Raw genomic sequence first — 17837 nt, 5'->3', positions numbered from 1 at the left:
TTCCAATTCACTTTCGACTATACATCACAAGTAAAAAGTGTCTATTCCTATTTGTTCCCTTAGTATTTTACAATTATATAACTTTTTAACAAACTATATACTGTACATTCAAAATGAGGAAGATGTATACGAAGAGGGAGGAGACTATATAAATGTCCCTTATCAAGTTTCAGTTATTTTGTATCTCAACAAATTCAGACCTTAAAGGTTTAATGTACTTAACCCATCTAGACCAATATTTGACAAATTTATTATTTTGTAATTTTAGTGAAAATGTTCATTTTTCCATTATATATATTTCATTCCTTAATTCAATCCAATCATTCCTGGCCACTTTCTTGTTATAGCTTTCTTCCGTGCTGAGAAAAGGATTCCAAACAAATATTCACCAGTTCCCCTCCAATCAAACTCCAGTTTGCCAAAATATATCTACTATTTTCACAATAGTACAAGACCTGTTTGATGTTTCTGTAGTGAACTGAGCAGGAAATTAGATTTAAATGCGATGAACACATTTTGATTTGATGAGTCAAGTGTTTCAACACAACTTTGCAATCGGGTCCTTTCCAAAGTTTCTTTTTGACCTGGAGAAAAATTCAAGTATGCCGGAGCCTGCAGAAGCCTCTGCGATGATTCCGATCATTAATGACCTCTCGAGCATGTGCTCCGAGGTTAGTGAAAGCAGCTGTTTGTCAAACGCCCCATCTGCAGACACACAAGGGCTTTTGTCGCCACGGACCAGACTGGTCTGCACGGAAGTCACTGTGTAGTCAGTCCGCTTCATTCTCTCTGGCCTGAGTTCAGCCCGGTTGTGAAGGAGTTTATTTTTAGATGTGATTTAATTTGATTTTACACACACACACGGCGTTATAGTACTGCTTTCTCAGGGATTACATAGGGAATTAAGCCCTGGGCATCTGACATTTCTCACATTTCTGTATTCAGCACCAAAGTGAAGTAACTAAAGGTCACGAATCATTTACTGTGCTTATTGGGATGTAAGTATTTTTCATATTCTAGTAAAATCAATTACTTTCAGTCCCCCTGCCTAATCTACGCAGTGTGTAGAAGTCAGAATCAGACTAATTAAACTCTTATTCACAAGCGAAGGGGCAGCATAGGCCGCAATATCACAAAATATTAATTCCTTCTCCCTCGTGGAACCACAGCTTTAAAACTCCTTCTAGCTTGACGTTGAAATTACTGTAACTAGGTGAACAACGAGCGAGAGAGCGTAGCAGAAGGATCCCTGGCAAACAAAGTCCATTTGATTTTACTTGAAAACATTTTGTATACTGAGCAAATTTCTTATTTTTAATGATTTGGGGGGTTAGAGGTTATCGAAAACCATGTTGAAAGCAGTAATAATAATAATAATAATAATAATAATAATAATAATAATGAACTGTTTGAGCACCAGCAAAGATGGTCTCACGTCAAGTGGTGCTTTTTTATTATGGGATGTGGGTTGCCTGGCAACAGCACACCCACTCTCACAGTGCACCCCATGCACATTACTACCAGAACACCGAGTTTCTGCAGTTCCTTCTATAAACGGTTTATCCTGAACACTGTGTAGCTTTTATAACTACAGTGTGCCTTCAGCACAGTAATAACTCGATGGTATGGAGCCCTAAAAGTCAATAAGGGAATATACTGGATTACCTTAGCAAACCTGATTTTGAAGGTGTAGCATTTCTGACATGTCTTAGCGCCAATGATGGACAATCCCACAAAATAATTTCAGTCAAGTCAAACTTTGTAAACAAGCCTAAATTAAAAAAAATAATTACATGCCCTAGGTCCAGATCGAATCTGGTCCAGCAGGCCTTTCAGTGTTTGCGTGGAATCTGCTGTCCATGTGAACTGACCGCCTGTCACTACCAGTAGCATGTCTTTCCACTCCTCTTCCACACGCTGGACCCTGACATCTTAAGCCTCTCAGAAAACTGAAATTGAGGCCTTTTTTTCCCCAGTCCTGAAATGGCCTTTAAATGTCTTTGGTTCTTTCCACTTCAGATGAGCACTCAGATGAGCGTGGACTGATTAGTGACTATAGGCTTATCTCCCGCAGAACTAGCTTAATTATCAGCTTCCTCTGAAATCATTTTGGTGCACAGAGATGTGCTTCTGCTGGGGAAGTGCCTCGAATTGGTCTCGTGTTTTTAAAACAACAGAGAGCTCAGTCTGTGACCCAGCTCTCAATGCAGAGAGTCTGGGAAGCCCCTGTTCCGAAGGTTGCCCATGGCAACAGCCGTGCAGCAGATCATTGGCTCCTGACCAGAGGTACCAGTCCTCGAGGACCCACTGGAGCCATTACAAGACGAGCATGGCTCACCTTGCTTCCACCTTGATGGAGTGTTTTATTCATCTGCACAGAAAAGGACAGGGCTGTTTGTCGGTTTATTTGTTGTTGTTTTTTTAATCCAAGTGAAATAAGAACCAAGAAACCACCTATCGCAGAGCTGGTGTCCCAGCAGTGCCAGGTTTACAGACTTGCTCGGGGATCAACCAGGATGAAAGACGTTCGGTTCGCTTGGATGTAGAAGGGCCCGAGCAGGAGAGAAAAGGAAGCCGAACGTACTTTTGATGACGCGACATACAGAGGGAGGGCTCTGAAAAGTCCTTTATTGCTCTGTATTACATCAGAGCTCTAGTTTTTGTCTTTCCATTGCAGCAGCTCCAGGGAGATGATCTACAAGAAAAAACAGACTCAAATGTTCAAGGATGTTGATCTGTGTGCCTGCAGTTTCTCGATCACCTGAACAACAGTTGCGCAGTTTTGGGTGGAAGGTAGTACCTGCAGCCTCAGGGGTCAAAGTCCCACAGCCTCTCTGTCACAGGTCCTGCGCACGGGAGCCTGTGATTCCCAGCTGTTTTTTCTTCAAACCTCAAAGTTAGAAAGTGTGCCTTTTCAAATTTAGAAAAGGTTACATTTAGTCTCCCTGTCTTGTCCGTATCAATAAACTACATTTATTGGTACGAAATTGTAAATCAGCTGCACTGCCTACCAGCACTGAAGGGATAAGGGATACACACTGTCTTGAAAACCCTGTTCTGTTGAGCATGGCTCCTTTTTCATAATCGGGACGTCCAGCGACTGCCTGTTTTGTGTCCTCCTAGTTTGCAGCTGCACCATGTTTAGCCATTCAGCTCACTGCTAGCACCCCTGTACCACAAGGGAGAGAGAGGACCTGAGATGTCGTCATCCTCCACGCCTTCCTGTCCGAGTCATTCATCAACTGACGTCATGGCAGGCTCTGTGGCGCCCACTAGAGGTGTTTAACCGCTGTGAGTGTGATGTGTGTGGTGTATCCCCTCTCCCTAGGGTTTCTCTCAGCACCTGAGAGCACGCACACACACACACACCAACAGCCACACAGATCAATATGCCAAAAGTGAAACCCATCGTCACGAGAGACTACAGTCCCACTGGGAGTAGTAGTTTCTGCCGAGAAAGTCACTGCGAGCTCTCCAATCTCCAGAGGAGCCTAGCCTATTGAACACAAGTCTGGTTACAAATGAGATGAGGCCATCTGACCCATGTAGCACATTAGGAGGTTAACAGATAGTTGACAGAAGGATCTCATCCAGCCATTCCTTGGAAGAAAACAAAGGATCAGCTTCAACGGGATTTCTGGTTAGCTTGTTCCACACTCCCACAAGAACAGAGGGTAAAGAAGTGTCTCTTGTTCCTGGTTTTAAATGCAGTTTCTCCTTATGCAATGCTGTGGACATAGCTCATGTTGCCCTGGTCTAAGGACAGCCTGCACGCTGAAAGAGAGCTCTGTTCTTTAAGCCACCTTGAATGCATTTCTAACCTAAGCACGTGCAAAAATGTTCAATCAGTGGCCCTCTCAATCGACTGGAAAAATTAGTTCGCCTTGGTTCCTTAATTATTTAATTGATGATGAGCAGGATCAACTCAGCAATTAAGGTGATTATGTCAAAGTCCTGCAGTGGAGTAGATTGTGTGGATGTTGAGTGCGTTTGTGACGAGGGATCCAATTTAAATCAGAAAAAGACAAACAATAAGGTCAAGTTTACAATAAAATGACACCGACCGCTCTTCTCTTTGAGCTCCCCTCCACGCTGGGCAACAAAAGGTTCACGTTCTGCCCTCTAATGGAGAACAGTTGAACTGCAGGCTGCTTAGTCTCACAATTAAAGAACTGTACCTTGTAAGAAATGAAAATGAGGATCAATTAAAATGTTTATGTTGCTGGCCCTCACACCCTGAATTGGAAAAAGCAGTTGGCAAATGGATGGATGTTTTAGTCATTACTTTTTGTTCTGTATGTAAAGCCACAGTGATCATGGAATGAAAGTACCATTGATTATACAGGATACATGAAAAACATTTTAGCCAAGATTTTGTTTCCGCTTGAGTCCCTCTGTCAGGATAACCAAAGACAGGTGCATTATCTTTATGGGAGACTAAAGATTGTTAATCTATCCTCTGATGAATAAGGATCTTTAAATTAAAATACATGTTGTGTGAGTAAGTCCCATGTGCCGTGTTTGTTCAATTCAAGCAGATTTAGCAGCTGCTTGCAATCTTTTTGCTGGATTCGGATCTTGAGTATTTATATTAGAAACTGCTTCACGGACATTAACTTAAATTCTTGTGACACTACATCCACAACGTAGTATGTAATAAAGAAGTTTTCCACCAAAGGTCAATCAAGTCAAGCTTATTTTCTATGCAGACGCCAACTCTTCACAAAAGCTAATTTATTGCCAAATTTGAACCTGAATAAAACATTTGGACTCACATGACATTTATCTGTACCTGGAGAAGCACTCCCCCATTGTGTGACAGTCCTGGATTGGTTTATCACTTCTGCACATCCTTAAGCAGTTGCAGATTTAAAGAGACACAGAACACTTGCTGGATTGCCAGACCCTGATGTTTGGTTTGGGAACTCCTGCTGTAGTTTGTCACTGGAACAGCCTCTTCATTGCACCATATTCCTCTGTCGTCATAAAGGCATAATTCAGGCAGTACTGACTGCATTGTGAATTTCTCCAGGCTATGGTGAATACAGAGACTAAGATAAAATCAATCTTATTTTACCAGCTCCAAATGAAAATGATGTGATACCACTTCAACTGCTGAATAACACACAAACCTTTCAATGGCCGAAGAAGGAGATTTTATTTCTGTTCCTTGTATAATGAACTTATTATACGACTTGCATTTCTGACCAAAAGAGCAGCAGCTGATGAAAGACTTTGGGCTGGATGGACTTCACAGTAAACACAAGGGCTAGCACTCAGGAATTCCAGACACGCAGTGACCCAGGAGAAAATACAGTTTAGAACAAGAACATAATTCAAAATACCCAGAGTAATATCTCCTATTTAACCCTGATAGTATAGATTGTTTTTTAAATATAATTCTCTTTAATCCAATTTGAGCTCCGCTGGAACAATAACATCTAAAAGTTAACAACAAAAGTTAAAGTTAAAGTTAACTAAAAGTTAAAGTTAACAAAAGTCTGCAAGTGACAGTCATCACTTCTTGTTCAGACAGACAGATCTGTGAAGTCATCATGTCCAGTTACGTCCAGCTCAACCTGAGTCACAATGAGATTCACCACACTATTAACTTGCAGCTTTCTCACTTTTGCCTGCATGTCCATTTTTCAGTTCTGTTTTTTCTCATTGTCAACCGAATCTTTTCATTGAACAATGTTTCCTTATCCTCATATAGCCAACTGTTTTATTCTAAATAATATCTTCTCTGTGCTGAACGTTCATCTTACGTTAGGGTTATCAGTCTGATAGTTTACAGTACACATTTGTATATTTTTATTTATTTTATTTTATATTTTATATATTCAATTGATTCAGATTTGGATTTTCACACATCTCCTCTCAAAATGTGCAGAGAATAACAAAATAAAGGATTTGTCTTCTTTCTATTTTAATGTTGCACAAATCTCTTTTTATCTTGTTTTCATTTTATTTTATTGAGCAAGTTTTTTAAAAAGAACTTTGCAGATTAAAATAAAAAAATTGTGCTGCCTGCATGTGTCCAATTCACCCAACATTTACTTTATTTTAGCCCAGCCTATCCTACAGCTGTATTGTGAAAAGGTCTATTTGTCAAACAAAAGCTAGTACATTGACAAATTCAAGCAATCTAAACTTCCCAGGAAATTGTTTTTGCAATGGACTTTGCATTCAATATTAATTGCATTATTTTTAGTCTCATTTAGCTTGTAAAAAATCATTTTGCTCATTTGGTTAAATCACATTAACATTCAGTATATTAAAGGGAATACACGTGTAGCTTTAGTTTTAAAACTAGCATTCTGAACCCTGGCACTGCCTCAGCAAAATACTCAATTCCAGGGAACAGAATCACATTTCTTAGGAATAATGAGATCAGCTGAAAATGTGTTGCATGAACTGAAGACAAATGTTTAATCTCAAACATAAGAGGTGCTGATACCTTTCTCTGTCCTGAAAGAACTAGCTGTTATGGAGTGTTTGTATTTCATTAAACCAAACGGCATGATAACATAGCGAGAGACTGAAATTTGTTGCGGGGCTGTGCTGTACTTCCTGCAAAGCTCGAAGTGTTTCTGATTTAAACACAATGAAAACGAAGGCAGAGGCCAGCAGTCTTGCAGTCTTACTGTGGCTGAGTTTTTTGGCAGCCGGGATTACTTTGTATCCCAGTATGTTTCTCCAACACCTCTGTCTTTCAGCGCGAGAGGAAGTCTGAATCCATGTCCCTGACACATTCTTTGCTGTTTTTTTTGTTGTTTCTTTCCTGATACATTGTACTCCAGAGGAAAGCAATGAACACCCCATTCTTTACTCCCTTGAGAAATTACAGAAACAAATCACGAGGTGTGGTTTTGTTTTCCGTGCTGTGTTGGGCGTTTCTGCATCTGGGTATAAGCTGTGGGAGGGAATCAAATCTGAACTAAGAGATCAGATCTTGACTTTAACTTCGACTTTTGTGTGACTGTGCTCCAGTCCGGACCTGACCTGACGCAATAATACCAGGGGGACAGGACTGCCGATGGAAAGGGTGGAAAGGAATTGGCAGTCGTGCCTGCCTTAATTAATACATCACACGTCAGCTGCCACCTCATGTTGCATGCTTCATTAGGGCAGCTAACGGGCTAGAAATAAATCCAGAATGAATTAATGCTGATGAATGTACCTGAAAGAGTGTGGAACGCCTGTTGTAACTGATGTTCCTCTTGCCACGAGACAGGGCCACCTCTTGCACTTTGCGCGATGATGTCATGTGCATTTAGAAGCAAATGTGATGATTAGATTGAACGGAGGCTCTAATCATATCCCGTACCAGATCTGAGCCCTGCTTCAACACAGACAGTACAAGACTCTGCAGCCTCAGACCCTCGTTATTGCAGTCCAGATCACCCTCAGCTATCTGAAAGGTTCAAGCATCAGAGTAGCATTCAAAGCAGGGTGTCCTGCCTTAGATGAAAAAAGAGCTTTTACTGAGACCCAGTGAATATTGCTACATACAGTATGCACCTGAATTGTATAAAATGTACAGTGGATGGAAAAGTTTTTCTCTTCTGCGAAGCTTTCTCCTCCTGAGACAAATAAGTGATTTAGTGCCCAGAGCGAGAGCGCGTGTAGAATATGACTACTATCCTACATTTTTTTCACATTAATCTCACTGGTAGAGGAGAAAGGATAAACTGTGGGGATTTATTATTCCAGTATTCAGTTAATCAAAATGAGTTCATAAGATATTTCTAGACAAAACGACGTGAGTGTTTAACTCCTTGAGATATAGAACAGTGTTGTGTTTATGTTTTGTGTAGGCGATGGAGGTAATAAGAACATAAGAAAGGTAAAAAAAACAAGCAGAGGCTCATCTGTCCCCTTTGGAAGTCAGTAGTTAATTGATCCCAGGATCTCCTCTACAGTAGCTGTTTCTTGAAAGGAGCCAGAGTATCAGCTTCAACAGCATGGCTGGACAGCGTGTTCCACACTCCCACCACCCTTTGTGTAAAGATGTGCCCCCTCCCCCTCTTCTCAGTTTTAAATGCATTTCCCTGTAGTGTCCACTTGTGCCCTCTGGCTTGTGGTTCACTCTTCATTCTCAGGAAACCCACTGTGTTGCCTCTGTCTAGGCCTGTGGGGATTCTGAATATGTGAATCAGATCCTCTGTTCCTCTCTGTTTCAGATCATGAAGGTTCAGTTCCTCCAGCCAGTCAGCGCCAGGGCAGTCAGGGACAGTCAGGACAACCCCTTCAGTCCCAGGCTGTATCCGGCTGCTCGTCTCTGGACTCATTCCAGGGCAGCAATATAGATTTTTTGGATGGTGCTGATCAAATAATAATAATACAATTCTCATTGATCGTGCAGCCTGTGAACCAATATAGCCGCTGCCATGATCGACCAATGCAGATTCCTTCATGGAAAGACGTCTAGATAACAACAGCGACCAGACTCAGTTGTGGGAGGCAGTCACAGGACACAGTTACTAGACCTTCGGTAGCAAATAAAAAAAAAAACAGATGAACGTGGAAATAATAACAAAATAAATCCGAGCCAAAAACGTAATTAGAAACTTGAATAAAATTATGGCAGGGCAAATAATAACAAATAACCTCCACAGTCGCTGAAAAGCTTTCAAACAGGTTTTTTTGAACTATCAGAGTGTATTTAAGATTTTTTAAAATGTTTTTTACTGTCTAAAGTCTTGTGAGCAGGTGTAAGCTGTGCTCCACTGCAAGTCAGTTATAGGAGATTTGTCATTTGTAATGTTCTTTTCGTTGTTTTTCATTGACCTGTAGACATGGTCCCACAGAAATCAGAAATCAAGCAGCCGCTGTTCTGTGATGGTCTGAGCAGGCGAGAGACAGGACGAAATGTCTGAGCTCAGTGACAGGAACAGCGACACTCCGACCAGTCAGCTGTCGAACAGTCCGTTGTGCCTGCCGGGGTTTTAATTAAGCCCGCCTTTCCCGAGAAAAATCCCACGTCGTAGCTGTGCCTTTAAATCTGCGGTCGCTGGGCCCGAGTGACGCTTTTTGCTAGCAGTGACGCAACCTCTGCCTCTCCCGCGAGGCGCCCCGCCTCAGACGTGCAGAGTCGTCGAGCGTCTGGCTTTGAAAACGGCGAGTCGCAGTTACTCAGTGGCCCAGCAGCAAAGACATCTCAATCCTGAAATGTCATTACGGTTAGCACTGTCCTTACGCAACTCCCCCCTCGCCTCCCTTTCTGTCTCTTGGAGAATTAGATTAGCGGGGGTGTTGGGAGGGTGATTGGAGCTGCTCACCAGCTGCGGGTTAAAATGACTCCTCGACACTGATGTCATGCTGCTGTCATTAACATTTATACATCTGCAATAAAACAAAAGGCAGCTCTGATGGTAGTGCTCACTAATGGAGATTCACCGCCTGAATCCCGTGTTACGCTACATTTTCCCGACCGTTTGGGTGTTCAATTTCCCTTTCACATAACGCTGCTCACTACCGTGGGCCTGCGATGAAGACTGCAGATCAATAATGAGCTCATGCACATCCGAAAGGAGAATAATACTGAAAGACGGACTCCATCCTAACATGCAACATATCTGTTTGTGAGCACTGAAACCTTTAAGGCTTCAGCTCTTGACAAGATCGATATGCACATTTAAAAAAAAAACCTATCGGTTTTTGCTGCATGTCCCACTCCAGAGGCTGGGCACTCGCAGGTGCCTGATCTGAGTCGACTGGTTTCGCGTGAAATAGTTTTCGCATGCCTGACATTTAAAACTATTCCTTTCTTTCTTGTCCATTACAGGGAGCTGACTATATTTGAGACAAGGCTACTCGGTGTTTTATCAAATACAAGAAATACTGTTTGTTGAGCTACAGTGATATTTCAGTGAGGCCATTTCTATTTTTTATTCCCAGCAGGTTAGTTATGGTTTTCCGGGTATCTTCACTCAGCTGTCGGCTTTCTTACGCGTCTCTGTCGGTTCGTGTCAGAACCACTGCAGATACAAAGCAGTATTTGCGTTTCCGGTTTTTTTTTTATATTTGTGTTTTAAGGCAAACCAGGGTTATTACACGTCAGGAAAACTAAATAAGTTTAGAAATCATGCACCTGTTAAATTCTATATGGCCACATTACTTTTTCAAGTATATATATATAAAAAAAATCATGAAGTCTTATGAAAACGAGGCAAGCGAGCGGATGAATACCAGTTATACAATGTCAAACGTAGAGTCTGACGTATCCCAAAGAAAATAAACTCACTAGGTCACATAGGCTTCCTTCGTTTTAATTTGCGCCCTTCATATACGTCAACTGTCATTAACATAAGTAACCCTTCGACCAGCCTTTGCGACGCGCTCTTGAGCAAGTCCCAGATCTCGGGACTTGGTTTGCACGGAGATGCCCAGAGGTTCTGCAGGTCCCTGGGCCCGGAGGAGGCGCTGTGTCTGCGGGCCACCTGAAGAGCCGGAAGAAGCCGATAAATCGCCCCACTGAACCCCAGGCGTGACAATGGTCTCCAGCACGTTTCACGCATTTGTTAACGCTATCTTATATGAAGGTAAGTTATATATTACAGGGACTTCCGGCACTTGGTTTAAAAATTCTGGAGCAAATACCAGACGTCTTTAATGGAGTCAAATTGCGTCTAGAAGTCCGTATTTCAATCTTTTTGTTATTTCATTTCTGAGCCCCTGCGTCTTATTTTAACTCTGTACACTTTTAACCTCTGTGAGAGGATGTGTTGCCTGTAGTAGCATTATATCCCAGATAAAACTCGGGCAACAGGCTATGCGTTTATCTCTCTCAACAGAGCATTTAAATTCCTGTTTTTGCCAATAGTAACAGTGCTTTCTCGTTTAGAACAGTATGTTCTGTTCTATGTGATGTTCAGGACAGAATTGTATAACACCCTATGCTGGAAGATCTGCCCTTTTATAAACTGGTATCTAGTTGGATATTTGCAACATTAACACGATGAAACATCATAGCCCCTGGTAAAGCTATATAGCTGCATTATGGCCAGCTGCTGAGCTACTGTTGCAGTGATGTAGTCACAGAGTAATTCTCAGGACAGGGGTAATGCTAAATGGAAACACTCATGATATTCTGTATATATCTCAAGAGCAAAGGCAGTGCTATACCCTGCTGTTTGGATTTTATTTGTCAATTGTAGATTATTCCTGGCTATGTTATAGTATGCTGGGACTAGTGACATGTTGAAAAGAGGGTGAAATGCACGAGGCGTCAGCTGTAGACTTCTCATGAGGCACAGGTGCTTCTGGTGCACTGCATTCTGCTCTCCTAGTGAAGGGTTGACAGACCTGTAGATGGCAATATGGTCAAAAAAAACTGTGCACTCAACTCCCTTTTTTTTCTTTTCTGGTTGGAATTGACTTCTGTTTGTTCCTTTTGCCCCCTGGATACCGACACAGCCATGCGATGACACTGTCATCCTCATACACCCCTGGGCACCCGTCCAACTCATCAAGCCTTGTCCATAATGTGAAGACAGTGTTCAGGTCTGTGCAGCCACACAGGACAACCCACGCTTACATCCCTGCATTAATCTAAGGATTTACTTCATTGGTCAGATAGAAGGGGTTCCCTCCAGGCTCAATCAGGTGCCAGTGAAAAGGTCATCACAACAGGTCAATACAGCACACCTAGCCAGCACCAGGGCTTCTCAAAGGAACGTACCTACGGCCCCACCTGCTGGTTCCATGGGGAATAGCAGCAGAATGGAGGGTCCAGTGCTAATCTTGTCTGAGGTGGAGATGAATGAGCACCTGAGGGCCGCCAAGCCCCAGCCCAGTGAAGCAGGGGGTCATGGGAATGGGATGAAGGAGGTGCAGCCTGCTCCAGGAGGCCATTCCCATGGATACTGTACTTCAGGTGAATTTGTTCTCTAGCTGAGTGGCCCTTGATGGCCCCCAGACTCCTGGTCTCTTCTGAAGCCTGCTGTCATGGTCCACGAGAGACATCCAGCTCCCTCTACCTCATGTTATTAAAGTTTATTATAACGCTGGAGGAGGGGGTAGCTCTAAGCCGTGGACTCCCGGAGGTTTCCTGACAGGTAAATGAGGTTTTTCCTCCCCCCTGTGCTGTGCAGCTTATTCAATCTGTGGTACTTGCTCAGTCGATATCCAACCCCTAGAGGGCGCTCCACTTCTTTCCTGTTCCTAGTTCCGTGTGATTATGCAAGTCCTTCCGTTGCGTCTTGTTTCCGTTTCCTATTTAGTCCCTGTGTCTCCAGTGTCCCCGGCTCAGCATTAGGGTACAGATGTCGTGAGGCCAGCCTAGCACCAGGTCACCCCACGTCCGTGTCCTGAGGGCATAGGCTTCATCCTCAACATCGCCTGACCCCTGAGCCCTGAGCCCAGAGCAAACCTCTGTGTTTGTCCCGTTTTTGCCGCTTCGTATAGGGTCTCTACTGCTCTTCTGTTCATTCCACAGCTGGCCTTTCCGGCGTCTGTGACACCTGCTGCCTTGCTGCTGCAGTCATGTGAACACTGTACGCCGCTTAAGACTCAGAAGACTTACAACACAAGACATAAGGACAGCAGCCGCAGGAAACATCACTGTATTCCCAGTTTGGCTGAAAGGATTATCTGCTTTTGACAATGCATGGAATTGCATGTCAATTTAATGTCAACAATACGATTCACGCCTCAGGTTTCCTTTACTGGTGCTTGTTAGTACATGAGGGGAAGAACAATCTATGGAACAGCCAATGAGCTTGGTGTGGATTGTGGGAGGTCTGGCTGCGCATCAGACCCTTTTCATATCTCTCTTCCCTTCGTCATCTGGAAACCTCATTTTCTGAGAATACCACTTAACCGCTTATCCCACCTAATTGTTAGTAGCTAATTGATCTGAAGATCTCCTCCAACTGCCTCTTGAAAGAAGCCAGGATATGGGTTTCAGCAACATGACTGGGCAGCTTCTTCCCCACCCCCACAACTCATGTGTCCTCTGGCTCATGTCTCACTGTGGATCCTGAAGACGTCCACTACCTAGACATTCAGTCAGCTCACACCGTCATGCTGTTCTCAGCCCCTCACCAAAGCACTTTAAAGGAGAAGGCTGCCAGCATCTCTTGCAAGTTTTCAAAGATTGATCACATTTACCTGATCTTTCAGCATCTTTCAGACAGGTGGCCCCTGCATGCAGCAGTGAGCAATGAGGCACGAGAAAGATGCACTGGGACACAAAGCTTCAATGCCATCACACGCTGAATGCCTGACATAGATGAACTGGCAATTCCTGTAACAAAGGGACTAGATGTGCTGAAAGCTGACGTGCTGTTTTCACACTGCATTCTACTGCATGTGGTCACAGCTGAAACACAAATCAAGGAGCAGGAGGCACTTCTTTACTGAAAGGGAAGGGCTGATCCCAGCTAACCCTCAAGCTCCTGACCGATTCTCAAAACAATGATTCTGCTCTGAATCGATGGCTATTGGAGGATGAAACAAGTCACTCAGTCATGCGCTTGAACCTGACGCCCTGCCTTCTTTCAAAACAAGGCTGGATGACATCTGTGAATAAATCCACCACTCACTGCCAGACAGGCTGGTTGGGCTGTGTGGCCTCTACTGGTTTACTCAGTGTTTAGGTTCCCATGAATGTTTTTGGTGGCGCTGAAGCTGGTGCAGTTTTATTTTTATAAACAGTCAAATGAATATGTAGCAAATTTATCAGTGCATCAGAAAAGTGAAAAATCAAGAAGAGCTTTCTTTCTTTCGCCTTTCATCTATTTGTCTATTTTTTACAATTACTTTACTATCTGTAAAGGCCTTGTTTCAAGTGCTCACTCTTGAGTGTGAAGAGCAATACTGCAATCTCTCCTTTAGATGCAGATTGAAACACAATTTCCAAAAAGAAGAGCTTCCATTTGGTAATATATTTATCATGATTCTTTGTAGTGCATATCCACACAAGCATCCAAATAAAAGTTACAAATGTAATAGTGTGTGTATTTGGTAATGGACATTTTTCACTGACACGGTGTAAACAGTGCCCTCTGCTGGTCAACATCACTAATGACAGTCTGAGGAAAAGACTTTATAATGTTTCCTACTAAAGCATACTACGAGATTTGTTTTTATTAGTTGTATTATTTTTTATATTGGTAAATTATTTCATTCTGTTGCTTTATTTTTTCTTGTCTCCAGACATTCGAAATATTAAAATTTTGACAAGAGGAACTTAATACAAGACGCTACGGAAACCGTAAGTGGGAATGAACTGTCGTGCAGGCGAGACGTGTTTAGAACAATCTGCTTTACGGCGCTGTGCTTTTTAGACAGGTTTGGGGTTTGTCCTTGCGGAGAAGTGTGCATATCGGGTGTGTTTAATAAGCAGTGCTTTTAACTCTTATTCAGCTGCATTTTGGTTTTTATAACATATCTCTCCTGTCTGCCTCTTTTGGCATTGCGAATATTCTGCATTTTGAGGTTCGTGTTGAGTTTCAAAACTTCTGCTTCGAGTTTTAAATGCGTTTTAAAACGTTTGTTTTCCCTTTTATGCTTAGAATCTGTATTTCATACAGAAGTCTACACGATACGCTAAGCCTCGAGGTGCAATAATGACATTTAGAAAAAAACAATCTGATTCTACATGACGAAGTCAGGAAGCTGTGGATGTTACTGTGCGTTTTGATTTGGGTGATGTTTTTGTTTTGCAGAACATGGAGAGAGGTGGTGTGAGCAATTCTGTCGGAAGTCATACTCGTATGCCCATTAGGTTTAAAGATGTGACCCAGTTCAAGATCGCACGTTTACAGCGCCAAAATAAAACCTTTCCTTCTTGCTTTGTCCCCTTTTCTCCGCCATGCACAGAGCGCCGGACCTCCGGACCGTCAGCGCCTCTCGGATGGCCGGCCGGCTCGCCAGAAAGCTCGCCCTGTTCGTGCAGAGGCACCGGACAGGGCTGCTCGTCGGCTCCTGCGCCGGGGCGTTCTCCGTGCAGGTCCTCCACCACGTGTTCCCGGAGCAGACCTACAGGAAGCTGCACCAAGCCTGGAGCAAAGGAGAGCCGGCCAGCCTCCCGGAGACCCTGCGCAAGACCTTCCAGGATGTCCTGCGTGACGCGGGGGTCAGAGACCCGCGGAAGTACAGCGCCTTCGCCGCCTTCGGCTTTCATCCGGTGGGGGCCGGGCTGCCGTGGTTGCCGGCGGGGGCTCGGATCGGCGTCCCCGCCCATTTCGACAGCACGGCGGGCATCTCGGACCGGGTCATCCTGATAAACGGCGAGGCGGTGCGGGGGGACGGCAGCCCGGGCCGGGCGCTGCGGGAGTCGCTGGTGCTGTCGCCCGCGGCGCAGCGCTTCGCCATCGCCAGGGAGGTGGCGCGCCTGCAGGGCGGAGGTCCCGTCCTCCTGGCGGCGGTGGCCCCGGCGGGCCTGGCGCTCTCCTGCCTCTGCGGCGTGGCCGTCAAGCAGCTCCTCGGCCTGTACGCCGGCCCGGTGCTCCTGCGGGGGCTGGCCAACGCCGCCGTGCTGACCGTCGGGGCTGCCGGCTACTGCCTGGTGTCCGACGCCGTGAGCCAGTGGCTCGACTACCGGTGGGACCGGAGAGCGGCCAGCCTCTCTACGGACTACGCCACAGGAGGAGTGGAGTTTTACAATAAACTCCTGGCACGCAACGTCACCCTTCGTGGTCTGATGGGCAGGAAGGGGGAAGAGATGTTCGCGCCAAGTGGCAACTTGTTCCCCTCCAGCTGGTTCAGGCTGCAGCGCGCCCCGTACACAGCCCGCAGAGACAGCATTGTGGGCCTGCTGAAAGAGCAGAAGGCATAGTGGGGGCAGGTGTGCCAGTTTCCATGCGACACTCTGGCCAGGGTGCCTGCCAGGCAGCTAAAACAAATGGAAACCGCTGATTGCATTGAATGTGATCGATTCTGACTCAAAGAGTGTGAAAACTGTGGGTGTAGGTGGTCGATGTGCTCTCTAACCTCCAGAGAGATCTGTAGCTGAATGTCACAACTGCCTTTGGTTGGGTAACAGTGGCTCCAAGCTCTGTTCCTGCAAAATGCTGCGTCTTCTCTTGCAGAGTTTTTTTTTTAATTGATGGCGGCACATTTTGTTTTGAATTTGCTTTCAGCTCCGTCAGGGTCAGACGGGTCTTGTGTTGGACACCTGGCCCGTACCAGTGTCTGAAGTCCGTGACTCCCCCTGGGCCCCTTTAACCTGGGCCCAACGGGACGTTTCCAAAAAGAAGGAAGCCCTCGTCGTGGGAGTGTCCGATGTGTTATTATTACGCCCTGCTCGTCATGCGCTGATCACCCAGTAAGAGCTTGCAGACGTAAGGGGGCAAACCCTGAACGGACAAGCTGAGAAGAAATGAGCCGACGGTTCTGCATGGTGAAGCTGCTGGAAGAAGCCTTGCAGCGCTGGGGCCCGGGTTCAATTCTGGACCTGGGGTGCTGTCTGTGTGGAGTCTGCGTGTTCTCCCCGTGTTCGCTTGGGTTTCCTCCCACGGTCCAGAGCCATACGGGTAGCTTAATTGATGGGAGTTGTAATGTCTGGCTGGTGATGGACTGGCGTCCCATCCAGGGTGTACCCTGCCTTGCGCCCATTGGTTGCTGGGACAGGTTTCGGCAACCCTGGATAGGAAAAGTTAGAAAATTCATGGGTGGAGTCAGTGCTGAAAAAAGAAGTCAAACAGGTCAGTTTAGGACCTCGTTCTCACCTTCTCCCCAGTGAATAAGAGCTCAGCTGATATAGGTGTTCCCCAGGACCAGGGCTGGGATCAGTGTGACCTGTGTTGAACACATCATAGTGTCTGCAGACGGTCCTAAGTCAATAGAATATGGCCTTGTGAAGTTTGCAACACATACACTGACCCACAGTGCTCCCCAAAGATGTGGGAACAGTGCAGTCTAAATTGGGATGGAATTTTGCTATGAACTTGCAACGATAATCATCTCGCATGGAGGGGGAAAAACCATGACTGAGAAGTACAATGCCTGAGTATTTTATGTTTAATAAAGTCCGTTCACTCCTGCTCTCTGAGACTGGTTTTGGAGTGCAAAACACAAATGCTGTGCCCTTCCGGTGTGTAGGCATTACATGCATAGGGTTGTGTGAAAACAGTAGTTTGCCTTCTTGAAAGGGTTTGAATTAAAGTGGTTTCCTGAAATCCTCAAAATAAAGCATGATGAAGAGTAAACCTCCTGGCACATAAGCTGGTCTTTTTAAATCCCTACCAGGAGACCTGAAAACCCAGCTTTCATTAGTTCACTTCACCAGCGAACTGGGTCACGTAAGTAACTGAGATCCTGAAGACTGTCAATCCCAGAGACTTAGTTGGTCCTTGGTGCCCAGAGCTGCCTGTTACAGGTTTAAGCTGAAGGTGCCAGCAAGGCAGGCTGGGAAGGACAGGGAGCGAACATGCCTCAGGTGACAGCGTGTTGTACAGACAGTCTAGATCATCGAGGATGAATTACAGCGTCAGGGCATTTATAAGAAGCTATACTGTTGTGTGCTATTTAAAATCACATTGAAAGATCTTAAGGTGGATGGGTGTGGGCTGTGCATTTGTGAGAGACCGCTTCGATCGAATCCAGGAAATTAAAACAGTCATACTGTATGCCTCGGACTCTTTTCTAAATGATAAGGAGCTCGGTAGGGTTTTTCAATTGCAACCCGAGAGATATTTAATTTCCTTCTGATTTTTTTCCTGGCTTATTTCCAGATAGTGGCATATTTAGACAGCATGCTAAATTTAAAAGTTTATATTTAGTTCTAATCACATTTGAGCCATCAGCCCTACAGGCAGCTTGGAAATAAAAACCTAGTAATTAGCTGTGGCAGACATCCAACTCCAGTTTGCACACAGTGCCTGCTA

At 44.8% G+C, this 17837-nt stretch overlaps 1 protein-coding gene across 3 annotated transcripts; it reads left to right on the top strand.

Moving 5' to 3' along the window:
- Positions 1-10156: 10156 nt before the first annotated feature.
- Positions 10157-17159, top strand: tmem177 (transmembrane protein 177). 3 transcript variants are annotated; one of them, XM_088606200.1, is made up of 3 exons: positions 10157-10547; positions 14164-14221; positions 14830-17159. In XM_088606200.1, exon 3 carries the CDS (start codon positions 14864-14866, stop codon positions 15785-15787), a length of 924 nt encoding a protein of 307 aa, XP_088462326.1. In that variant the 5' UTR covers positions 10157-10547; positions 14164-14221; positions 14830-14863; the 3' UTR covers positions 15788-17159. The 3 variants fall into 3 exon arrangements, with proteins under 3 accessions (XP_088462326.1, XP_088462325.1, XP_088462324.1); XM_088606199.1 differs by lacking the exons at positions 10157-10547; positions 14164-14221 and adding an exon at positions 14254-14336; XM_088606198.1 differs by lacking the exons at positions 10157-10547; positions 14164-14221 and adding an exon at positions 14257-14445.
- Positions 17160-17837: the final 678 nt, after the last annotated feature.

Source organism: Lepisosteus platostomus, chromosome 14 (assembly GCF_059453375.1).
Source record: "Lepisosteus platostomus isolate fLepPlt1 chromosome 14, fLepPlt1.hap1, whole genome shotgun sequence".
In the NCBI taxonomy this organism is placed as follows: Eukaryota; Metazoa; Chordata; class Actinopteri; order Semionotiformes; family Lepisosteidae; genus Lepisosteus; species Lepisosteus platostomus.
Note: the sequence above shows the minus strand (reverse complement) of the source record. Positions and strands in the feature narration are given on the sequence as shown.